This window comes from Cryptomeria japonica, chromosome 6 (assembly GCF_030272615.1).
Source record: "Cryptomeria japonica chromosome 6, Sugi_1.0, whole genome shotgun sequence".
NCBI classification, from domain to species: Eukaryota; Viridiplantae; Streptophyta; class Pinopsida; order Cupressales; family Cupressaceae; genus Cryptomeria; species Cryptomeria japonica.
In genome coordinates this window covers 276,614,914-276,641,937 of record NC_081410.1, presented here as the reverse complement: position 1 = coordinate 276,641,937, position 27,024 = coordinate 276,614,914, and the positions used below count along the sequence as shown (strand labels likewise).

At 34.8% G+C, this 27,024-nt stretch overlaps 1 protein-coding gene across 1 annotated transcript in view; it reads left to right on the top strand.

Moving 5' to 3' along the window:
* Nucleotides 1–1,563: 1,563 nt before the first annotated feature.
* Nucleotides 1,564–27,024, top strand: part of LOC131062625 (protease Do-like 10, mitochondrial) — a 99,137-nt gene continuing 73,676 nt past the window's right edge. The window contains exons 1-3 of the mRNA XM_057996330.2: nt 1,564–2,707; nt 2,824–3,069; nt 17,528–17,723. Of these exons, the coding sequence (XP_057852313.2) occupies nt 2,152–2,707; nt 2,824–3,069; nt 17,528–17,723 (998 nt within the window). The 5' untranslated portion in view covers nt 1,564–2,151. The remainder of the gene's footprint in view (nt 2,708–2,823; nt 3,070–17,527; nt 17,724–27,024) is intronic.

Sequence of the window (27,024 nt, the reverse complement as noted above, 5' to 3'; positions counted from 1 at the left end):
TTGGTTTGCATTTATCTTAACCGGTTTAGTAGTGAGTCTATTGCACTGGTTATCTGCTAAATTGTTTAAAAGATTGATTACAATATTTATTGGTATACTAATTCACCCCCCCCTCTTAGTATTCATCAATGACGCTCGTTTGGTGAGGGGTTGATGCTGAAAGGGAGAAAAGTGGAGTTCAGGCCATTCATGTTGTGGTGAGATGGAACAAATAGAGAATCAAGGATCGAGGAGGCATGCCCAGGGTGGGAAAATCTAAAGGATTACCTCCAAGAGAAGGAGGTGGAGTTGAGGAAAGCAAGGGATTTGAAGAAGAAGGGTGAGGCCAAGAAGACAAATTTTGCCCCAGAGGACTACTAGATAAATGGACCTGGCAAGAAGAAGATGAAATTATAAATGTTTTAATGTCTTTTATTTTTTGAAGTGTATAAATGTTAATATTTTTAGTGGATGTAGTTTAGATGGTTACATGTCATTCTTTTGGGATGGGGATAAAACTGTTTCATAGGCTGGAAAGTAAGAGTTTTGGTAAAAAGGGTGGATAGGATTTTCAAAGTTTCATGGACTACTGATTGGGGTTAATCCTCATTTTAATATTCACATTATGTATACTTTCACTTTAATTGCTAATACAAATTTATAACTATTACCGAAAAAAAACAAAAAACAAAAAAACAAAAAAACAAAAAACAAAAAACAAAAAAACATTAATTGAATTATAATCAAAATCCTTACCGTAAGGTTTATCATATCTTGAATGATGTACATTATGTAGATAGTTAGGGTATGTTCTCACATTATTTAAATAGGTCTTGTATTGTGTCTAATAACTTAACTATAAATTTGACATTAATAATAAATATTTTTTAAAAAGATAAGTATTTTTTAAGTACAATTCTATTTCTATGCGGGATTAAGTATTATTGGATTTAAAATTATTAATTAAATCACCTCAATTTTTTCAAAGTTTATAATTAATTCTAAAATTATAATAAAATATAAGTTTTAAAATTTATAAAATATTTATTATAATTTAAAAACAATTTTCTATTCTATTTTATTCCTTTTTAGATGCAAATCATTAAATCATTTTATATTACAATTTGTAAATGATTAGTAAATAAAATTAAATATATCAAATACCAAATAGACATATATTAAATAAAAAATATTCTATTTTATTTATAAAAATCACTTTTAACAAGAAAAACAACTTAAAATAAAAAGGAATTTAGTTGAGCTTAGAGAACTAAATATGCATATTGAAAAAGGAATTTAGTTGAGCTCACAGAGTTAAAGATGCACATGAATGAATGAATGATTTCATTGAGTCCACAAGATTGAACACCCTATTGAAAGTTTCTTGTACTTGATGAAATTTTTGTTGTTTTTCAATCTAATAGTTGTAATTGTTTCAAACGTCTTGCACTTCTCTAAGATGATATCAACCCATTGAATATAATTATACGATTTGAAAGTTTATTTTTTTATCAAAATAATCCTTTCACCTTGTTTTCATGTGATAATTACCTCCATATATTAAGACCTTTGTTTGCAACACAACTTTTCACGATTACCCTTAACTTAGGAGGAAAGCAATATTAAGACCTTTTAGACCAGCAGTTGGAGCAGAGGATAGAAACCTAAACTGCCATATTACATTGTTGAATGATGGAAAAAGGCGCGAGCTCTGGCCATGTTGGGAGCCATAGCTTATGGTTTATAGCTTCATCTCATGGCAGTGCACCCGCAGAGAATAAAAACAAGGAACTTTGCTCGTTAGCTGAAGTTTTTTCTCTTCGTTTATAACCTGAACAATTAAAAAATATCATTTATTCATTGCGGATGAAGGCGTTGCTCTATAGAGCTTATTGCAGTCATTCATATTCCATTTTTTCTTTAAATTTACTCTGGAATCTTAAACCCTGAACAAGAAGCAGTGCCATGATTGGTCGCATGTTCAAAACTCCTGGACTGCAAGGGTTTATTATATGTTTAGAAAAGGCTTATTTTTAATGTTTCCAGGACATAGATAACTTCTTGTTTTGCTAAACTTCATTCTCAACTAATTAATTCTTCGCCATACTTAAGGATGTGAATTGTTATTGTCTGCAAAAGTTGTTAGTTACCATTATCTCTCAATCAAAAGCAATGGCGTACTTTTCACGCTCTGGCACGTTGCGGAGGCTTTTGTCATCTCGTAACATTCTTACAAAGCGTCTGTCATGCTTCCCAAATAACCCTAATCATATGGAATGTGGAAACAGGTTAATGGGTCATGAATCAAATTCTTTAGATAAGCTACCCAAATATATACACTTTTGTCCAATGGCAATTTTTAGAAGTCCTGTACATAAGGAGTTGATTGATACAGCTCCTATAAGGTCGTTACAAAGCATGTCAAAATTTCTTACTGAATTTGGAAGGGAGGGTCTATTTTCTAGCTCGTTGCTCACGAGGAAAACTAATTTTTTGAGGTCTACATACTTTTTACATCGTCGCCAATTCTCAACAAAATCTGAGAATCCTGGGACGGAGCCTATACCATTGGAGTTGGTCACCAGTGACGAGCTCTATACTCGGTCAGATGCCTATGCTGCCATTGAACTTGCTCTGGATGCTGTTGTTAAGGTTTTCACTGTAACAAGCAGTCCTAATTATTTTCTTCCATGGCAAAATAAGCCTCAAAGAGAAATTACAGGATCTGGCAAGTTTTAACTTTTAACTATTTATGTTTTGTAATTGGTCATTGGAATGATGCTCTCGTATAAGTAGTTATTGAGCTTTAATTTTCTTGAATGTAATTTAGTGTTTGTTTTGCAGGTTTTGTCATTTCAGGCAGGAGAGTTTTGACAAATGCTCATGTCGTAGCAGATCAAACTTTTGTGCTTGTTCGCAAACATGGTTCTCCAACTAAATACAGGGCAGAGGTGCAAGCTGTTGGGCACGAATGTGATCTTGCCCTCCTTACGGTTAGTAACGAGGAATTTTGGGAAGGAATGAATTTTCTCGAATTTGGGAACATTCCCTATCTCCAGGAAGCTGTGGCTGTCGTGGGATATCCTCAAGGTATGTTTGTTTACTTCTAACTAAGGGTTCTATCTTGTCACCTTACGATGCATCTGTCTTGATATTTGCTCATTATATTGGAGATTATAGCGGTTATAGACTGGCTTCTCTAGCCGTTTTATTAATCACCTAGTACTTGCTACCTATGCAGGTGGCCTAGTTTAAAACACTAAGATCTTCTTACCTCTATGTCATACGACATACGGTGCTTATCTTTTGTCCTGTCAGGTGACCACTGAGCTAGTCACCAAAACAAATGTTTTTTTCCATCAGAATGTGATTAGGTCCTCATGTGTTAGAGGGAATTTGTAAGATTTTTACTGTTTTCTATTCAAATTTGAATCTAAGCATTGAGGATGTTTAGTGGAAACAATCTAACATCTTAAATCGAACATTTGCTGCCCAAATGTTTTCATACATGACAATGCCGGAATTATGAGTTGGTCATTTCACAGATTATCAGAAGGTACCTCAATTTTAGCCAAGATTCGTACTCATCATACCTGGTGTAGGATTACGTAGATATATTTTGCAAGTGGAAAACATGTATTGTTTGACAGTTTCTCTATTCTTTAGGGGCCGGGTTAGCATTTCTCTATACACAAATACTTTAAGTTGCCCATGTTTTCCTGCAAACCTATTATTTGGAATTTGAAAGTGATTGATTTTTATGTAGTGAGACTTATCCAGCTTCTTCTCTTTCAGTTGATTCCACTGAGAAAAACTATTTTGGCATTTTCAAAAGGAGAGGATAGGTTTCCACAAATTGGATAATTTACCCTTGGTTTTTTCCCCACGTACTTTTTATTAGAACTGTATAAAGAATGAGGAATTCTACCTTACCTAAATCATAAATACGACAAAGCATGAAAATGTTTCTCTGCACTTAGTGAACTGCAGGTTTAAGGAATGTTAACAGAGTCAAATCATAAGTGTTAGGGAATTACTAAAATAGCTTGCTTCTAGTGCAGGAAAAATTTCTCTGATTGTTTTCTAGTGTTGAGATTCTATAAAATTTTAAATATATTAACAGATATCAGTTAGTCCAAGTTTGCAGCTTTTAGTAAATAAGAGGCTTTCAATTTGATATTATAAAATATGACATTCAAACCTCTGGATAATTTTGTCGGTTCTGAAACTGACCTCTTGTAATACTTCTAGTCTATTTTTCAATTCTGATGTCTCTGATATTCATATAGCATGACTCATTAGAGTTGTATATTATAAATGGTTTCTTCCCGTGTGAGACAGCTGCAGAAGAGTCCATATGTTACCAACCTGTACAATTTCTTCTTCAATCCAAATTGATTTTATGCAGTGTTACCTGGAAATGCGTTTCCACCCTAAAGGCACATGTTTCGGAAACGAAAACAGTTTTGGGTATAGGGGGACAACCGGAAACATTTCCAAGCGGTCTGTTGATTTTTTTTTTAGACACAATCTAACACAGAATAAAATACCCAAAAGTATCTTATCCTCTCTTGAACAAAGTCTCTCAAATGCTGAAGATTCGCACAAGGATCACTTGAGATAACTCCAAGGTTCCTCAATGTCGGGTCACGACGTGTGGATAAGCACAGTTGGTTGTTGTGATTGTTGTTCCTCCAGGGGGCCTTACATTGTACATGAATGCTTGAATTGCTGGAACTTTGATTCTATCTACTTGCGTGGAGAATTAAAAAAAAAGCAAAAGAGAAGGGTTTAGGAAGACTATGCAACTCCTAGGAATGTAAGAGAAGAGTGAGCGATTCGATGGAATACTCTTGTGCAAGGTCTCACCATCAACCAAACAGTTTGACATAAGCTCAGTGCAATCTTCTAAGGTGCAATCCAAAGATGTTCAAATCATTATCATCAAACATTGATTACCATTCAAGTTAATGCATAAACAATGGATGTATAACAATTGAAGTTAAGCTCATATAATCCCAGTTGACCACATAGGGCACACTTACAATCAGCAAGAGGCTAGTGGTATGGACTAAATGGATTTCACGCAAAGGTATTCAACAATTTCCTCCATTCAGTCTAATCAACATGAAAGTAAATGAGAAGTAGAAACCATGGGACTTGTTGAAATGACACATTTCACCATAACTTCAATGAAAAGAGTATCTCCATTTACAAGTCTCAACAACAATTCCTCCTCCTAATCTATTCTAATTGCTTGCTAACTAACATCTATCAACTATTCACTATTGACTCTTAACTATTTTATTAACCTCTACAAATGAAGAGCTTGAGCCTTTATATAGAGAGCTCATTACAATGAGTGGCCAAGATTGAATGCCATCGATGGCCAAGATTTTACAATAAAATCCTAATTAGGGTTTGTTACAACCAACTTTATTCTGGCCAATGAAATAATTACAACATTTTGACACATGTCATCGCTAGAGCGTTTGACCAATAGATAGTGGGGGTAGGTACATTGGAGTTTGTGCCCCATGGGTGAGCTTGGTTCATTGAATTGAGACATGCTGGTGTAGGACTTCCTCTGTTTGGTGGAGTAGTGACTAGGATGCCACCTCAATTTGCACCTGTAAACCTCATTCATCATCATGAATGAGTATTGAGCAATATCACTTGATACTCAACATTATTCACTTGCTCAAAGCTTGGTGTGATGATGATCAAGTTTGACCTTCTTCCCTCGCTTGCCCATCTCGCCTTGAGGTGATTGTATGACCTCTCTTCTTTATGAAATCTTTTGAATATCCTGAAGTCCTTCTTGCGTAGCTCAAAGCTTGGTGTGATGATGATCAAGTTTGACCTTCTTCCCTCGCTTGCCCATCTTGCCTTGAGGTGATTGTATGACCTCTCTTCTTTATGAAATCTTTTGAATATCCTGAAGTCCTTCTTGCGTAGTCACCTTTCTTGGTATCATTGTGCTTGCCAGTGAAATCCTTCTTCTTTTGAATGTCATGCTTGCCTTGTGTTGTGTTCCATCTTGGTGTAGTCTTGAATGTGCTTCCTCACTCCCGGTTTTGATTCTTCAATCAGACCTAGAAAAGAAGACATTTTGAATCATATTGATGAAATAACAAAATTAACTGAATCAATACACTCCCTATCACACTAAAAGAAGAATTTCAGACTTTTTGAGTGCAAATGGAGGAAGTTCGCTCCTGCAGGGGAGCAATGGAAGTAACTTTCGCTCCTAGAAGGGAGCAATGGAAGAGAAATTCGCTCCAATGTGATGGCAATGGAAATCGCTCCAACATTTATGCAAAGGAAGTGACATTTGCTTCAAATGATGAGCAATGGAAGTCATTACAATTTGAGGTCACTTCCATTGCTTGAGTCTCGGAGAGAAAAACACTTCCTTTGCTCCCTCCCAGGAGCGAAATACTCTTCCTTTGCTATTTCATGAGAGCGAATTTCCATTGCTATTTCATGAGAGCGAAATACTCTTCCTTTGCTATTTCATTGGAGCGAAATACTCTTCCTTTGCTATTTCCATTGCCATCACATTGGAGCAAATTTGAAGCGAATGTCACTTCCTTTGCAGCGATAATCAATGGAATTAATAATTTAATTATTAAATTAAATTTTAATATCGATATTTATTATTAAGTTTTAATCAATGGAAGTGATATTCATATGAAATATGATATTGATATCGATTATCGATATCATATTATATGATATCAATAAAATATCGATATCATATTTGATATAGTGAAGCCAAGCGATAAAAAATAAAATGAAGCTGCAAGTGATATTTTTCATATCGAACTTCGACGAGAAGCAACACTGTAGCAGTAATTATTTCTGACTGAGCCAGGCAAGTGAAGACTGTGAAGTTTATCGCTCATGCCCAGACGACATTTACTTGCATTGATGAGCATTTTAGTCCAGACTCCAAACTGATTCATGTTTTAGTCCAGCACCTAGGGTTTGAAGAAGAGAAGAAAATTTAAAAGAGGCAACAACAAGGCTATTTGGAGGATTTAAATTTCAGATTTGGAGCATTGAAGGTAAGTCCATGCTTCCATATTTGGTTTAATCATAATGGTTTTGTTTTACATTTTTAAATTTTTCTTCATAGTTTCAAGAAAAAAAGTCCAATTTTATATTTTTTCCTTATATTCTAGAATTTTGAGCTTGCATTATACAGTATAGTACTCATTAAACATGAGCAACAATAGTAGGAGTGATGGTAGTGATGAAGAATGGCAAGGGGAAGAAGTTGCAATTGGGGGTGGTAGTGAAAGTGTTGGGGGTGAATCAACACATGGACCTAACATTTTGAAATCCCTTCATTTGTCTTAAAATCGTTTGCACAAGGCCCTTTTAACCCTAAAAAATCTCTACTATGCCTTGTTCATCCCACAGATGTAAAAAAAAATAAATTCGGGTGGAAGTAGGGTGTATAATTGTCATGTATGCGAAGGTGAAATTAGAGGGAGCTACATAAGGGTGTGGTCTCATTTCTTGGGTGTTACGGGCAAAGGAGTTAAATATTGTAAAAATTTAAAGGAGGATGCAAAGTTAGAGTGTTATAGATTACACATGGAGGCTGAATGCAAGTCTAAAGATCTGCCCTTCATAATGCCTCAGCCTTTACAGCCATCTACTCATTGTGTTCACCCTATTTCATCTAGTGGTAGTGCCATTCATAGTGTGCCAAAAAAAATGAAAAAGGAAAGAGGAAGGCTAGTGATAGTGAGCAGCCGGGGTTAGTTACAAATTTGTTTAATGTGTAGGCACGGGAATTGGCAAAGAGTTCCGTTGCTGATTTCTTTTATGCCCATGCCATTCCATTTCATGTGGCCCATTCTCCTTACTTAAAGAAAATGATAAAAGATGCAGGTAATATTGGTCCCTCTTTTGTACCCCCTGGAGATCATAAACTATGCACTACCCGCCTTGACAAAGCATATCGAAGGTGAGTTTGGTGATGGAGGATATGAGGCGTACTTGGATGAAGAGTGGTTGTTCCATTGTGATGGATGGGTGGACCGATATTAGTCATTGACCACTCTTCAACATCATGGTCGCATGCACAACTAGCTCTTATTTTCTTAGAGCCGTTGATTGTTCAAGGAAACGCAAGGATGCAGATTTTCAGGTTAGCATTCTGTGAGAGGCCATAGAGGAGGTTAGGCCCTCAAATGTTGTTCAGGTGATCACTGATTTAGCACGTGTGCAAATTGTCTGGTTTGATGGTGGAGGGTGCTTACAAGCACTTTTTGGACTTCATGTTGTGTTCATGCATTGAACAATGCATTGAAGAACATGGGGAAATTGGATTGGGTAAAGGAAGTGATGACACAAGGTAGAGATATTCAAATGTTCATTTGCAACTACCACACCTCACTTGCTCTCTTCAGGATGTTTTCAAAGAAGGAATTTCTCAAACCTGTAGAGACAAGATATGCCAATTACTATATTTTGTTAGAGAGGATGGCTGAGGTGCATGATGCTCTATAGATGATGGTAGTGAATTCAGAGTGGAATAGATGGCCTCTTGCAAACACTCCTGAAGTAAAAGCCATAAAATTGCGGATCCTTGATGACGATTGGTGGTCAATTGTGAGGTAAGACATGTTGATTCTCACATTTAATTAAAAACCAGAAATTTCTTTCAATTTTTCAAATTTTTAAATTTCTGATTTTAATAAAAAAATTCTGATTTTCAGTCATTTAATTAAAAAAATTCGGATTCTAACATTTTGTTCTTATTCTTATTGCAGATATGTTTGCTCCACCATCTCTCCTGTTGTAGATGTCATTAGATATCCTGATACGGACTCTCCTAGCCTTGGAGAGATATATGAGACTATCGACAGCATGATTCAAAAGATGAAGGAGATAATTTAGGCTCACGATAAGTTGTTGGACTTATATGAGTACATTCAGCCAATTTTCATGCGGAGGTGGAATGCTATGAACACTCCACTTCATATGGCAGCCTTTGCACTAAACCCAAAATGGTATGAGCCTAGGTCTGGAAGGTGCGCTCCTAATGAGGATGCCGAGGTGAGACGTGGGATTATAAAAGCCCTTCAAAAGATGTATTCAGCTGAGGAATCTGGTAGACTTCATGAGCAATGGGTTGCCTTAAGAAACCTTGATGGTCCAAACTTTACCACACCAGAGGCAAAGATGGATAGAGCAATAATGGCATAGAAAAGCCTGGTTGGATGGTGGCAATGGCATGGGTCAAATGCACCAGAGTTGAGGTCACTTGCCATTCGTCTCCTCTCACAGGTTGCTAGTTCCTTTGTTGCAGAGAGGAATTGGTCTACATGTAGCTTTATCCACTCCGTAAAGAGGAATAGGCTTACCTCTAAACGAGCGGAGAAGTTAGTGGTTGTGCATAGTTCCCTGCGACTTGCGGATCGTAAGACTCCAGAGTATCGACAAACTCCAGTTTTACGGTGGGATATTAATCCCGAAGACGCCACCTAGGTTGACGGGATGACACACTGCAAGGATTGCTTGGCGTTCCGTTGGATGATGCATCCTTTGAGGCTCAGGCTGACAGTGACAATGACATTGATATGGATCAAGATTAGGGGCAGCAACATACTATTTTTGTTTACATTTTGATTTTGAAGTTTGAGACTTTGAGTCTTTTGACATTATATGATACATTGATATGATGATAATTGAATGTTGATATATGATATGATACTTTAAGTTTTTAACTTTTCATTTTGTTGAAACTTGGAGCCTTTGCTTATTTAAATATTTTTATATATGATATGATACTTGATAGTGATACTTTTCATTGTTTCAATGAATTATATCTATGAATGTATGAAATTGAAATTTGAACTCTCATTTGATTCAAATCATGATGCTATCCTATGTTCTTATTCTATGATGATTCGATTTGATTCGTTTGATGCTATGTTCTTAGTTCTATGATGATTCGATGAATGATCATTGATTCAATGATTCTAGATTTAGAATCTAGATTCTGATTTATAAATGTTATTATGTTGCTATGATGGATGTTTATTGTGTTACAATGCTATATAAATATATAATTCATGAATATATTTAAAATTTCAGATTTCCCTATATATATATAGCCGTCCCCTACCGTCCTCTGCTCCGGGAAAAAAAACATCCCGGATACCCGTTTCCCCGTCCCCCCGCCCCCCATCCCAGAAACTCGGCGTAACATTGAATTTATGGCATTTTGCACTATGTTTTATAATCTTCTTTTGTGCTCTCTTATTCCCACTAGAACTTGAAGTGTGTAAGGGCATTCTACTTGTTCGGCAGAATCATCTCACAAGTGTTCCTGTTATATCTGATGGGATAAGCGATCAGATTTTAAATGGACATTCCTTATCCCTCAAATGATTTAAAAATGCACTGATGAAAAAAGTTATTCTTAAAGTTAACCTTTGAGACACAATTGATTTGATATACTATTGTTCCTTAAGAACATGCTGATCATAAATATACACAAAAACAGAAAAGAGCAAAATTCTGCACCTCAACTCTGAAATATGAGCTGCAAATCTGATGTTCGTTGTTTTAATCCAAGAAGTAGAAATGGGGAAGAAATCATGAACTGGGAAGAATAGAGATCTTATCCAGACGGGATTGCTTATTTCTTTAAAAATGCAGGCACAAACTTCAAGATGTGATTTAATCCCGATCAAATCATGATGTAAATTGGAGTAAACTAGGTTTTTCATTTCTGCCTATAAATACTTTTTCAAAATTTCCTTCAATATTACACTGCATTTCAGATTTTCTCAGAGCAGGAGTGTGAAAGGGAAAAGAATATTCCTGAAGGACCGAGAATGCACTTTAAAGTATCCTTTGTTTCTTTTTCTTAACCAGTTGTTCAATAACTTGATACAAACACATACTACTATGCCTTTAAAACAGAAAAAGTCATAGACTATTTCCCATCGCATTAACCTTTAGAGGAAAGATAATTTAGTTTGCAGATCTAATATTAAATTTCAGCAGCATAATGTCATGTAAATCCACACTTCAAGAACATGATAGAAAAAGAATAGAAGAAAGATAGGTAAAAGAGAATAAACACCAATATATGTGGGGAAAACTTTTTTGGGTAAAAAACCCCATACTCCAAAGCATTGGACCAATGTATTAATTTGCAACAACAAACATGTTACAAAACACTTGCAGGCTCATAGCCTTAACATGGAGATTACATCTTGGTCTTCTGGAGGAAATCTAACAACATAATCCGGCAATAAATAATTCTCCTCATTAACTCCTCAAGCAAACACTCATATTTATAGAGCTACAAGATAGACGCCGAGAAATGCCACGTGTTTTCATTCTCTTCACTGCATGCATGGAAGACTGAAGATGAACATGCAAGGCACATATCTTATCCATCACATGCAAACTGAAACCTGGTAATTGTAAACAACACATGTAAGGTATCCACTTGACATGCAAACTCAAACTTTGCAAAAAAAGCACCTACATGCACAACTCCACCTGTTTTAGCAATTTCCAAAACTGACTCCTCTTTAATAGTTCCTTATGAGTTAAACATCAATATTGATTTCAGTCAACTCATATAGGTGGGATGCCTATCTCCTAAGAAATAGGAAACATATCACCCATACCACTTCACATGTGATGACAACTCAAAGTGCCACTCCTGCAAATGATATCATCAGATGCACATGAAATTAATTACATAGGCAAATTATCAACATAATTTAAACATTATTAATTAAATAATCAATGCTGATAAATCAAACGTTGAGACACCTTTTTCCTAACAAGGTGCAGGTCAAACAATCAAACTTGTATTTTGTCTATTATCAAACATTTGATTGATTAAGGCACACTCTAGGGCACTCATATTTCAGCTGTTATCAACGGTTCTCATTAAGTTAGGGCACACAAAAGAGGTAAGGCCCTAAGTATCTTTTTTGCTATTTTTTAAAGTATTTAAATCTATTTTTATGGTTGGGGCTGTTAGGCATTGAAGGTTAAAAACTATAAATTATGAGGTTTAAAATTTAAACCCTAATGGTTAGGGGTTTTTAATGTTAAACACTTACCATTAGAGTTTAAAATTTATACTTAAAAGCTTATACTTTGAAACTTTAGGTCCCTAACCAAGCCCTAACCCTATTTACTTTTTTATTTTAATATATATAAATACTGATTTCTAATCCTATCTTAAAGCAAAAAAGCTATTTTTAGTAACCCTAATGTGAATCTCAAACTAGTTTTGGCCTAATTTTTTTTACTAACCTTATCCCAACCTTTAACTAATTTTTATGGTCTATGGTTAAGCTTAAGGCATTTATTTGATTTTTCTAGTAACCCTAAAGGCTAAACCTCTGGTTTTGTCTTTTTATTTAAGCTAAGCATGCAATGTGAAAGGGGTTTTGCACAAAATATTGCAAATCTTTGCCTTATTCCAACAAATCAAAGTGCATTTTTTATAGAGATGAATATAATGGGGGTATTCACCACTTCAAACCACACTTGTCAAAGGTATTAGAGCACAATCTTAAAGCTTGCAAAAACTACTTGGCTGATGTCACTTACCAAGTTTTGTTGTTGCTTGAGGTGTACCTAGTAAACAAAACTAAGAAACAACTCACCTAGTAAACAAAACTAAGAAACAACTCTTTGTTTGTTGTCTACTGAGGTAGTAGTTGGACTCTTGGACAAAGATGAACCTATATGGGAGCCTTAGGGATACTCCTACACCTTCTTGCACATCAAAAATACCTAATATAGGTGGTACAATATGAATGTCTGTTTTGCACCTTGTTTTATGCTTGGAGCTCAATCATCTTTGAAGAGTATGGGGTGGAAGAGTAGTGTTCATGAGCAGGCAAGATAGGCTTTTGCCATATTTTGGTATTATTTTATCATCCCATATAACGTTGCTAGGTCTCCACATTGGCAGGGGATGACTGATACAATTGCAGATGTAGGTTTCAACTTTGAGAGATATGGCACAAGATGCGAATGATGTACTTCTTGAGCATTGCAAAAAATAAGCAAAGGCAAGGTCCATATTTATGTCAAATGAGTGGATAGATAGGAGTAATTGAGCATTGGTTAATTCTTTGGGGCATCAAAGGGTGGTACATTTTTCTTAGATTTGTGGTGCATTTGACTAAGTCAAATTGACATAGATGGGTGGATGGATAGGAGGAACTAAGCATTGATTAATTTCCTTGTGACATTATAGAGGCAATTTTCTTTAGATCTGTAGATGCATCTGATAAATTTCCATGGTTTTGCTTGTAGCAAGGATGTGGTGGATGATCACAAAGTTCATCTATGATCACACCAAAGTGTTTAGTTGATAAGAACTTTCATTAATGAAAAGGGACTTGTTTAGGTAGGTGCGACAAGATTTGCTAACCAATTTCTTGAGTTGTAAAACTTGTTTCAAATGATCCTCTGTTTCATCTCATTGGGTTGAGTTAACTTTGCTACTTAGTTGGATGGTCGGGTTTTTACCCTGCTTGTTTTTGATGACTTTTTGGTTGAATGGACAATTAGTTGTGCAAATTGCAAAGCCCTTAATTAATGTGTTGAGGATAGTTGATGGGGAAAAATCCTCCATGGACTATTTTTTTTAGGCCATAGAAAGGGCAAAAGAGGCATCTAGTCCAAAATGCACAATGAGAAGAAATACAAAGGTGATATGGAAGATCACTGATGAGGGATGGGATTGAAAAATGCATCTTTACATCCATGTTGCTAGATACTATCTAAATCCATCGTTCTTTATGAGTGACTTCTTTGTGGATTATGTAGAAGTGACAGAGGACCTATTCAAGTGCATTGAGATTTTTTCCCTTAGTGCAAAGTAGTGATGGGCAGCTATAGAAGAGTTGCCCATGTACTATTAGGCAAAATGTTTCCTTTCAAATGTATGTGCTATATACTCAAGGAAGACGTTAAAACTAGGCCTTTGCAATCAACTTTTTTTTTTCCTCTTTTTAAAACTTTGAAATATATTATAGAGAGAACATTAATGAAATTTGATTTTGGTTGGGGCAGTGGTGTAATTATTTGGCCAAGGAATCCTAATTCCTATGATGGATAGTGATGCATATTTTGAGCTAGCCTTATAGTTCTTTCACCTATTAGTGTACTTAGCTGTATTTGAACACACTCGCTCTAGTATACACTTAGAGTGGTGGTAATTAGGTTTTCCACAAATTTCTTCAATCTTCTTCTTCATACATTTAGAGTAGTGGTATTTAGATTTTCCACAAATTTCTTCAATCTTCATACTTGAAAATGCTAGCTTTTCAATGTTGCTTGGCTGCTGTTCTCGTACAGCTGGGCACTGAAAGTAGCTTTAAGTTTTAGTTTAGTTTTTTAAAATTTCTTTTAGCCAAGCATTGGACTCTTCAAACTCTCTAGCATTTTATAACTAGAGGGATTCTAAATTCACGAAGATAAGCCGTTTTTGTTTCTAGAATAAATCTCGTTGTTTTCTATTTGATTTAGCTTTATTTGCTTTAAAGATATATTTGGGTGCATAACTTATCAGCACAAAAAAAATTAGAATACAAAAGAAGAACAATGTTTGAGTGTGTTCATTTTGGTTTAATAAATGACAATTTTTTTTCGTATTTTCAGCAGTGTGTGTTTGCAGATTATCATACTCAAGTCTGCTGTTTTGATTGAAATTTCAGTTTGCAGTTAGGATTTATTTTTCTTTATGCAGAATCCATTTACCATGGCCAGAAAGTTAACAGAAAACATTGTGGATCTTTGTTCCAACTGATAATTCTAGCTTATTTGCAACCTTTTCAATCCTTTGTACTACCTTGTCCCTGTAGGGACATGGTTCCGAATTGTCTTTTTGTCTTTTTGCAACTTTGGCAAAAACAATGTCATGTATTGAAACTCTGTTTGATCTTCTTTTGTCACTGCATTGATTCTTTTCATACTCCATTCTTCATCATGATGATTATTTCCAGGAGTGGGCATTTCCCTAGGATATTCATTTCATCCTTAGCTGATTGTATATACGTTTACGATTTACTTATAACTAGCTCAATTTTCTAAAGCTGATTTTACTGATAGTACTTGCCATTCATTTCTCATCCAAATTATCTTATGTGGATATCCATACAAAGTTCAAAATGGAGACATTCCTATGAACATATGAAATGTGATTTATTGCAAAATTTAGATTGGTAAGCCATATATATCTCAGTGATTTTGGCTTTAGAAGTGTAGTCTTGACCAAATTCCAATGGTTTCTTCACAATCTGTCTGCCTCTCAACTTGTGGGTGATAACTAGTATCATGTGCTGGTAGAGTCCCAACCTTCTTAGATAGCTCTTTTGTAATTTGGCTTTTTTGATCACTTATAGTTATTATGATATTGGTGAGATAACATGCAACTTATAGACATGCTTCATAAAAATCTCAGCAACTTGATTTGTTTTCTAGTTTGTCTATACAAACTTTGTGAATTTGTCAACAACCATAAAAGGACAATTTTTTTACCTTCTTAATTAGGGAAATTTGTTATGAAGTCCATACTGGTTTCTTCTCACTTCCTCTTTGGAATTTGTATTTTGGACTTGGTACATTCTCTTCATTTTTTCATTGGGATAACTCACATATAGAGACATTTTATTCACATATTTGCCAAGATAAATATTTTCATATCTTCTTCCGTGTCTTTAGGAATCCCACAAATCTCAAAATAGGGGAGAATATGACATCCTTTGTAATTGCCAATGGAAGTTAGATTTAACTTCCACTACCAAACTTTGATGGTAAAAATGGATGTGGCATATACTAGCTCCAAGCTTTTTTGATAACCAGATTTTGTAAGTAATGTTAATATCTTTTATATCTTTTTATTTTTCATAGAAGAATTTAATACCTTTGAAGTGACCATGCTATGATTAACTGTAGTTGCCACAAATGGAACTGAGTCCTGTACCTTTCCTGTTGTGCAAGTGTCAGCATTGTGAAAGTTGTTTACAATTAGAACAGAGAAATACCACAAATGGAACTGAGTCCTGTACCTTTCCTGTTGTGCAAGTGTCAGCATTGTGAAAGTTGTTTACAATTAGAACAGAGAAATACACTTTTATATGTTAGTTAGAAGTTGTCCATACTCCAAAATTCCAGATAACCCCTTTTTGGCTATGTAGTTGGAAATAGGGCTGAGATTGTGCTTGATTTGTCATATTTGACATTGCTAAGTCTTTGGTGGATTACTGCAGTTTTCCATTGCCCTTTTAAGAGACATAACACAATTTGGGGTTGGCCTTACATGGTTAAATTAACGAGGTGAAGATAAAAACCTTTATGCTATGTATATGATAAGAGAAGAATCTCCGTTAGTTATGTTTTATAGGAGTCGAAGGGTTTGGGAGAGTGCAATCCGTCCTAAAAATGTTCAAGATTCTTCAAAATCAGAGTGTTGAAGCTCACATGTTATGATAGACCAAGGTGATCTCTCCAATTGCCTCTCAGATAATTCCATCTTGCTCTGCCATTCTAGGATTGCCAATACCTGAGCCACCAAAGTTAAGTTTAATGATAGAAAAGTGGATTTGGGGGATTCCAATGGGGATTTTGAGGAATGATGATTTTGAGTAAGTGATTGTGGAGGTGAAAATGCCACAAATTGCATATCATCAATATCATTTCCCATCATAACTATCATTATAATTTAGAGTATTTTAGATTGTTGCTATTTTGAAAGAAAAGTTGCAGTTTCTTGTCTTCCTTTCTTTTGTGAGGCTGCTTGCCATCTCGTTTTTTATCAGAAATATAAGAAACCTGTTTCACACTCTTTGTACTCCAAAGGATTTTGAGGAATGATGATTTTGAGTAAGTGATTGTGGAGGTGAAAATGCCACAAATTGCATATCATCAATATCATTTCCCATCATAACTATCATTATCATTTGGAGTATTTTAGATTGTTGCTATTTTGAAAGAACAGTTGCAGTTTCTTGTCTTCCTTTCTTTTGTGAGGCTGCTTGCCATCTCGTTTTTTATCAGAAATATAAGAAACCTGTTTCACACTCTTTGCACCCAAAAATAAGGCTTCTGTCTCCATAGATTAGATCTTGTGACCTATGCATTTTGGAGCATGTTCTAGGTGAAAAATGTATTCACTAGAGTTCCCCAAGATCAGGCAGCAAAAAATTATGTTTTAGGAGTGTATTTAGTGCATTTGTTAAATTCCTGTTTGAATGATCTATGTTCTTTTTTAGATAACATCTGAAGTCTATTCGAATTACTGCTGAACAATGTTTTTTTTCAATAAATAATTTAAACAATAGTACAATTTTCCCATGTGCTGCTCAGGTAATGGTTATCATATTTTTAGCTTACTAAGATTTTAAAGATCATAGTGGATATAGTAGAATCACAAACATAATTATTAACACAATCTACTTTCAATTCCTGTTCTTTTTCTCTTCATCTAGCTAAGTAATTATCTCTAGATAACGCAACCCTCTTTACAAATTTGCAGGTGGTGACAATATTTCTGTGACTAGAGGAGTTGTCTCAAGAGTAGAACTGTCACAATATACACATGGGGCAGCTAATCTTATGGCCATACAGATTGATGCAGCAATCAATCCAGGCAATAGTGGAGGACCTGCAATCATGAATGAGAAAGTTGCTGGTGTTGCTTTTCAAAATCTGGCAGGTGCAGAAAATATTGGGTGAGTTTCTAAGGATTAATGGAGACTAACTATGTTTTAGCTCTCGAGAAGTCCTGTACATTGTTTTCTGATAACTGTGTTTCCTTAGCAATTTCTGTTAATTGTAAGCTGACACCTCAGTGGTCTGTTATTTTGGAATGCATGTTTTGTCTATTTGTAATATACTATTGCTACACTACTTTTTCAATGAACAATTATTTTGTTGTGGTCTTCCTTTGTTGTCTCCCCTCTCCTAATGGTATGTGAATTTTAAGCTGACACCTTGGTGATCTATTCTTTTGTAATGCATATTTTGTCTATTTGTAGCATAATATTCTCAAACTATTTTTTTGATGAGCATCTTTTTCCTTGTGCTCTTCTTTTGTTCTCCTCCCCATCTTTGTTCTAACTAAATTTTTGGTTTCAATTATGGGCAATTTCTCTTTTACTGACCAATGGGTTACATCTAAATATTTTGATAGAAATTACTGAACTGTGTGTTGGAAAGCATAATGGAATACACGCATAAATGTAGATATTGTGCAGGGATGAAAAACTGTAGGATTGTGTAAGTTAGCATCAGTTTATTGGCACTGAGTATCTCTTTCAGATATCAAAAGTTGGATATACCAGTAAAGCAGAGAGCTAGTACTGTACATTTATATACACATTACGTAAAAAGTAAATAAAAAAGTTCCATTGTTGTGCAGAAGATTTTCAGGCTTTACAAAAGAGAATATTTCAAGAGCAACAAAGGGATCAAATTAATAATGATGAACTGCCCAAAGGCAAAAGCAAGCTTCTCCAGGATGAAATATTGGTTCCCACAAAGAAAATCAGGTGCCTAAATTGATGATAACAGCTAGGAGATTTGAAAGGATGATTGGATAGTCATGCGGAAATGAATTATTTTACAGGATGTATGTTGGCTCATTAGAAATAAATCACATGCTTAATATGATGATACTAACTACATCAGTCCAAATGTAGCTCACCAGAGCAAAAACAGTGCCAAAAAGTTTATATTTGTACGTACATTTAGCAGATTTTGGGGAAATGACCACTGTACAACAATATAATTGTCAAAAAAGATCATCTCTCAAATGTATTGTCTCGCTTGTAGTGGTGAAGAGTGCCAAAACAATATTTTTTAATTCTGTAGCATGGTTTTCTCTTGATTTAATAATTGCATTTCAGCTGGTATTGTTTTTAACTTTTTAATACTTGGAATGACCTATGTACAGTGTTTTAGTAGCAGGAAAGGCTAAAGGATGCATTGCCCTTGTTTGGGCGTGCCAAAAGGAAGATGCCCTGGTTTGTAGTTGTTAACTTAGCACAAATTACTCACAACAGTAAGGGACTTGATTCCCTTCTGTTTTAAGAAATGGTTATACTGTTTACCTAAGACTATAGAAAAACTGAAATTTCATCCAGTCTACTGAAATTAAATTGCTTATGGAAAGAGTTTCGAGTGTTCAATAAAATTAAACAAAGCAGTACTAGTTCTTCCCTAAGTTGCTGAATCATGGGATTTTTCGAGTGATTCTGGGTATGAAATGTACTGGAATTGGATTCTGAAACGAATCTCCTGCAGGTGCATCCAGGGTTCGTGTTTTTAGATGCCGAAATGTTTCCAAATTATTTAGTGATTCTAGTTTGATCTTTTTGATATTCTTAAAACCTACGGTGCTAATTAGTGAACTCAGAACTTATCTATCATGAGATTCTAGTTTTATCTTTTTGATATTGAAGACTGAATTTAAATTAGCATGTTATGTTTCAAAATTTGAAATTTGTAATGGTTTTGTTTAGTGTATGTATTGGTATATGACATTCTAAACTTAATTCTATTTTTTAGCTACATATATATATATACATATATGTGTATGTATACATCGGATTCTGAAACGAATCTCCTGCAGGTGCGTCTGGGGTTTGTGTTTTTAGATGCTGAAATGTTTCTAAAATGTTTAGTGATTCTAGTTTGATCTTTTTGATATTCTCAAGACCTACAGTGCTGATTAGTGAACTCAGAACTTATCTATCATGAGATTCTAGTTTGATCTTTTTGATATTGAAAACTGAATTTAAATTAATATGTTATGTTTCAGTATTTGAAATTTGTAATGGCATATAACATTCTAAACTTAATTCTATTTTTAGCTACATATATATGTATGTATATATAATACATATACATATTGTATATATATACATATATACATAGATGATAGATATATATGCACATGCATTATGTATATATTATATATACATATACATGTATGTATATATATACATACATATATTTGATATTTGTATGAACGCACCCAACTTCAGAAAAATTCTGCCGTACTGGCATTTTGATCCCACGTACCCATTCCTGTTCCCGTACCCGATTCAGCAACTTAGGTTTTTTCTTTTTAGAGATTTTGTTACAGACTTCAGATGCGAGGTTTAAATCTTTTAGGGCCTCAAAGTTGCTGTCATGAATACAATTATTGTTAATAATAAAAATGAAAGAAGTCCAAATTCATCACAAACTGTGTAGCATTTAAGATGAATTATTCGACTAACACTGACCAACAAAAGTCTGCAAAATGAAAGAAAATAACCCAGTTCATTTAATTATCCTGAACAAATTAATAGAGTTCATATGTCAAGGATTATTCAAAGGAAATCATACAGTGATCGTGTTGTGTAATTAACCTTTGAAACTTGCATATGAAAAGACAGCTGCAGCCCAAATTAACATTTAAACACATCAAAAGATTTGAAGTAATCTGCAACTGTTAACCTAGAGAAGATAATTTATAGAAGAAAAAATTGGACTCTGGTAAATTTCTGCAATAAATTTCCATTCAAATCACATCGCACCCATCCCCACCCTCACCCCCCCCACACACCCCTTTAATTTAATTCAATCTCTCTTTATTTTTTAAAGTTTTCAATTGCAATTTTGTAGAAGGGGGATCAAGAGTTTGATTGTGATTACTTGCATTCCATGGTAAAGGCAAAACACCAATTTAGTTTCCCAAGTCAAACTACAAGAATCTTCTTTCAAATCTCGCTTCCTAGGTGTACTTAACCTTTCAGAACATTTTTCTATTAGCTGATTCAATTCACAGCCTATTAATAGCACTGGTTGTCTAGTATGACATGTTTGTGTTTTCTGCAACATGTTGTTCATTTTGCTGTCACCTGCCAAGCATGAAACTATGAGCATTTTGGCACCGACAATCATTTACACTCACATATATTCTTCCATATTCATAGTATCTCCAGCTTTCATAATTACTGCAAACTTCACTGTGATTTAAACATTCTCATCATCGTTTTGCTAACCATTCCAAGTCTTTGTAGCATTGTGGGTTTGTTCTTCATAGATCCTTTACTTTCCTCTCCTCATTTCAGCATTCAACCTTTGCTCTACTACAGACTTTGCATTGCTTTCATTACTACTGTAATGTTCCCATCCCGAACCTGGAGACAACTAAAATCGATGAACGATAAAATGTTTTAATTAAAGATTTAAACTTATTATTAAAGAGAAGTATGATATCAAGGAACCATCGATACTGTTACCAGTCATCATGAACATTCTAAAGATCGTACACGATAGATTAATATATAACAGTCAAAATATCTAGTATAAAATAAGCCAAGCATTGATCAAGCATCGCTGAAGACCAGCTTTGTAATGTCCCCACTTCTCTAGTTGCTATCCAGATGCGTAAATACTAAATTCACCTGTCACCCATCTCCACAGGTGAAGTTCAGTGTATGGAGATGATTGGTTAGCCAAAGGGGACCAATACTTAGTCATTTTCTTGCTTTGGTGGACTTAATAATATAACTTTATAAGATGTTTTAATAAGACTTTATAAAGTTAATTTAAAAGATGTTTTAATAAGGCTTTATAATTCAACCCTTGGCACATCTTCCTAGGTGAAAAGTAATTTTAAAAGGTGGCCAAATTTTAATGACGAGCTGACCCTCATACGCATTGAACTTATGGAGGGAGAAAAGATTCCATTGGATTCTTCTATTGATGCTTCTAGGGGTCGAATTAGGGATTGGAGGCTTAAGAAGGTTGTACGTGCAAGTTTGGGGATATTTTTTTTTGGAAATCATTCATTCTTTCTTCTCTGCAGCAGTCTGCCATTGCAGGTACAGCTTGTGGATTTCTGATTGAGGACGGGAACCTTCAATTCAGGGTTGGTTGGACGATACCCCAGCCATTTCTAGCATTTCAGCATTCAAGGAAACCCTCAAATCGAGTCTTAGAGGGTCAAATTCAGAGGTTTTGATGATTGATCAGCATCAATAAAGCTTAATTCTCAGATCTGGGTGGTTTACCTTCATTTCCAGCAAAATAAATGGTTTCTACAGCCAGCCGTACTATTCCTAGGCTAGCCGTACCATCCTTGGAAGCCTGGGAATCGCAAACAAATTAATAAGGAGGTTTTTGGAGCAGCTCTTGCTTGTGAGATCATTGCTAGGTGGTAACTAAGACATATTGGTGATCTATTTGGTGAAATCCCAGTACATTTGAATGATATCAGCAAATTAGAGGGGAAAAAGAAGCAATTTTGGTGATCTCTCCTGGCAAGATTTCAGAATAAGCTTCAGATCAGCTATTCATCCGTTCAATTGTTTTTGATAATTATTGTTTTGAAGAATAAAACCCTTAGGAGCTGTTGGAACACTTTAGAAGCTCCTGTAGCAGTATTTCTCTTCAATAAAGTCAATAAAGAAGCCCTTCACGCAAGGCATTGGACTCCTGGTAGTCCAATTTGGCATGTTAGTGTTGAAATTCAATTATTCATTGCATTTATTAGTTGCTGTTAATAAATCAGACATTCTAAAATTTAGTTTCAGTAGTTGTAATTTGTTCTTAACTAGAATTCCAAATTGCATTATTCAATCTATCATTCAAAAACCTTCAAAAACGCATAAAAACCAAAAACCCTCATCAAAACCAAAAATTACATTGCTGGTCAAAGATTCATTTGAGACAAACCAAATCAGATTGTGCCAATATCTCAGTTGGTATCTTTCAAGCTTTGACAGCAAAGAGATGATAACATCAATGACTCCATCATCAGCAAATTAAAGTCTGTATGCAACGATTCTCTTTGAGATAATGATATGTGCAGAACGGTGCCTTCATAATATTAAGGTGGCGAATAAACTGAAATGCTACACAATTCAATTACATTATGATATGACAATTAATCTTCTATATGCAGCGATCCGCACTATTGCTGAAGTCTTAGCAACATCATCATATTTGCCAATCAGATTGTTTAGAAGCAATCATTATAGTATAAAGACATAAGTAACAAAGGAGTATGATTTGTTGTAAATGTGGAAGACTATGAATCAGAGAAAAGTAATCCCATGGACCGATTAAGGAGTAACTATTTGTCAAAAGGTGCAGTGATTTATTAACACTTAATATACAATTACGATGATGGCCAACTTCAACGCAGAAATCAACAATGGTGATTAAAATGTTAATAGGTCGATCACATTTGCTGGCTGATCACACAATTGGCAGGCAAGATTAAATCGCTAAGATAAACGACATGTGATTGATTAAACAACAATGAATATATCTTTATAAGCAAGCGATTCCATATACAGTGAAGCAACGAATAGTGTTGAAGTAACAAAGGTAATGATTTGATTCAAAAGAGTGGTGATTAATTATTAAGGAGAAGCTATTCTTAAAAACAGTGATTCTATGTGAAGATAATTATGTCTAAGCAACGATTAATATCAATCTGCATAGCAGCGAATTAAAAGGCTTTTCCTATTATGTGCAATATCATTACATGGAAGGAAACAATCACTGGCAAGCTATGACCGTGTACGATCTGTTAAGATGTGATTAAAGATTAAAATTAAGACTAATTTGTGTTGACCAAAAAGGCAATTCAGAAATTAAATGGTGTGACTTTAGACAATAAAACATAATCATTGTTTGTGAGCAAGATCGACTTTGTCTAATTAACAAAGTTGATAAGTTGTATAAAGGTTGCTACAATTGGAGAAGGCACTTAATATACCAAAGGGTATATCTCTTAGAAAGGGTCACACTCCTTTCAGAAAAATGAAGAAGTTATAAACGGGGAATATTTTGTTCTTGGATTAAAAAAAGGGGGTGCGATTTGAGTTTTAGATTAATGAGTAATATATATATAACAAAAGGGTATCTCTCTTGGGAAGGGACATATCTTTCTAGTTCAATATATATATATAGGAGTGTGTGGTGTGTGTGAAGAGAAGAATGGGGAGTGAAAAAAGGTTATAATTATAATAAAGAAAAAAAGCAGAAGTTGTGGAAGACATATATCATGAAGAGCAAAGTTTAAAGAAGATTATGATATGTTAGAGACATGACCATTCAAATGGTTGTATCTTTTTGAAGAGATGCATCCTTTCATGAAGGGTGTGGAGTATGGAAATAAAAGAATATATTTAGGAGAGTGGGTTGGATGTGTATTAGAAGAAGATAGTTGGAATACATACACCAAGGGGATAATGCATTATATAAAAGATTAATTCAGAAGTGTATATGAATTTGATAAGCAGATTATAAGGAAGAGGTTGTGATCTCTTTGTTTCAGACTTGTGACCAGATCTATAGCAGTTTCAAAGGTGATATAAAGAACTTCATTGTGAAGAGAATTGTGTGGCAGTTATATAGTCATTTCATAGCATTTGAAGATCAAGTTGAAAGAGAGAACTATAGCATAAGTTGTGAAGAATCTATTTATTTTTTTCTCTAATCTGAAGGCTCAGTTGAGCAGCAGCAATGTATAACATTGAGGCATATTTTTCAAGTATACAAATCAGAGAAAGTTATCAAGATAAGTTGTATCCTCTGAACTATTCCTAGAATTTTAAATTAAATATTATAATGAAATATCTTCAGAATTGATAAAATTATATCTATAAATGTACTACAATTCTCACCTTAAGTTGGAATTGTCGCTTCAGGTCTAAGATAAGGTAAATCCTGAAAGGGGACATTACAACCATCATCCTTTTTTTGATAATGCAACTTTCTAAGCATAGAGGCATGCATGCACTACCTGAAGGCAAAAGTTCACACCTCCTATAATTGAGTTTTCTCTTTATGCAACATCCAGCCATTACTCAGTTACTTCAACAAAGTAGTGCACCACCAAGTTACCAATTTCATAGCTTCATAGGTTGTGCAACGTGTAATGTTGTGAAACACTATGTAATATACAGATGACTCAGAAAGGTTCACATACACTGCAAATCAAGCACCGGCCAACACCAAAGTCCATGTAATTGAGTCATTCTTGAATTCTCACTTTTAGTGCAAACTCTGCTATATTGAAAATTTGCATCAGTGTGAACCATGAAATAATCCATTTGGAGTGAATAATGAAGCACATAATGAATCTTTTTGGAGAAGTTTCTATGGTTTTTTCTTATTCCATTGTGAATGAGCTCTACTTTGTTCTGTCATTTGCTTCTTTGTCATATGTGTATATGATTGTCTGCAAGATATTTGTGCACTGTGAATCTTCATCTTGGCTTCATTTATACAGTCAAGGGAACTCATGTTTGCCTGCTGTACAATTTGAATTAAACATGGGTTTTATGAAAATATCTTAGATACTTGAATGCTTTAAGAATACCTAGACCTGAAATCTATAAGAATAACAAGTAGAATGCTCACATAGGAAATGTAATAAACAGGATAAACAATGCAAACTCAATATTAAACCTACATGAGAGCTGCATTGTAATTTAGGGTGAGCACGGTTATGAGCCCCATATATTGAATTTTTGTGTGTTGGCGACAGCAGTGTTATCATCTGGGCTGCAGTTACCTTTGAAATGAGATTTTATGGATTTGATAGACTCAAGGCAACTGAACTAGAATAATATAGATTTATGATGATAAAGTTACAGATCACAAGCACAGGTCAATAGATTCTGTTGTTGCTGAGCTCTGCACTTTCAAGATTTCACCAGAAATGTATGATCCTGTGACATGAGAGCATTTTATTGCCTTGTTAAAATGGTCCCTTACAAGAGGGGGTCTCCTCTGCTCACTTTTGGCTTTGCAAGGCCACGGGGGGTGTCTCTAAGCTTCTTTGCACACAGAAGGCATTCCGAAAACATATAGATCTACAAGGACACAGGATCCACTAATGCAAGGACAACCGATTGACCATCGCTACCATTCCTATGCATCTAGCCACCTATTGTAGATCAAACTCCTATAATAATTCATATTGTTATGATTTGCAACTAGCAGATGTAGTGAATATAAGGTCCTTGGAGCAATAGTGATTTACTTGAGGAATAAATTCAGTTGATTCAAAATTCTAATAGATTTATTCTGGTACATATATAAGCTTTATTAGTCTAAAATGCAGTTTGCAGAGTATGATCCCACATTTGAGTGGATCACGTAGGATGATCCCCTTTTTTGAAGGAGGACCATGGATGGGTTGATCATATTAATTATAGTTGAAAACGTTGCCCAAAAATCGCGAATTGTGAGTCGGATTTGCTGGCGAGTCACTTGTGCATAAACTCGCAGCCGAGTAACTCTTTGATGCGACAATCTTTTTGCCCTAAAATTACCAAATAGCGCAAGTTTTTTTCAGAAAAATGAGGAAATCGCAATTTCAAGTTAGGGTTTTTATTTTATTTTTCATTGTGACGCGATGGCGCGACGGAAGAGTGATGAGTGCGATAAAAAGAGGATCGATCAAGGAAAGAGAGCATGAAATGTTATCTGTGAGACTGTGACTGCAATAAAAAATTAAATGTTTAACTTTATATCTTTCTTATTCCTTCGACTATGACCAGTTAAAAGTTGAACGAATATAGAAAACTGAATACCGTTCCTTATCTTATTCCTTCGTGACACATCATAGAAATTAAAAATTTCAAGCATACATTCAAGAAGGTAGCCTATCGGTTTAAGGGATAGATAACATTGGATAATATTCATAGAACTTAACTTTAAACTTGAAGGGTTCATAGTTTTGACTCTAGACATTCATATTATATATTTTAAGGATATTATTAAATATTATATATTTTAAGAAATTATATATTTTCAAATGTTTGATAAATTTGCCGAGTCTTTTCGTGAGTCTTGAGTTTTTAAAATTTCTGGGCCAGCCGAGTCATTGTCAAGTCCCTTTTTTTCAACTATGATATTAATTGTCAGATGGAGCTTGTAATGATGGGGGAGGAAGAGGTTTGAGCCTGTGTAATTAGAATTTAGAGGCAAAGAAGTTGTGCAAAAATATGATGCTAC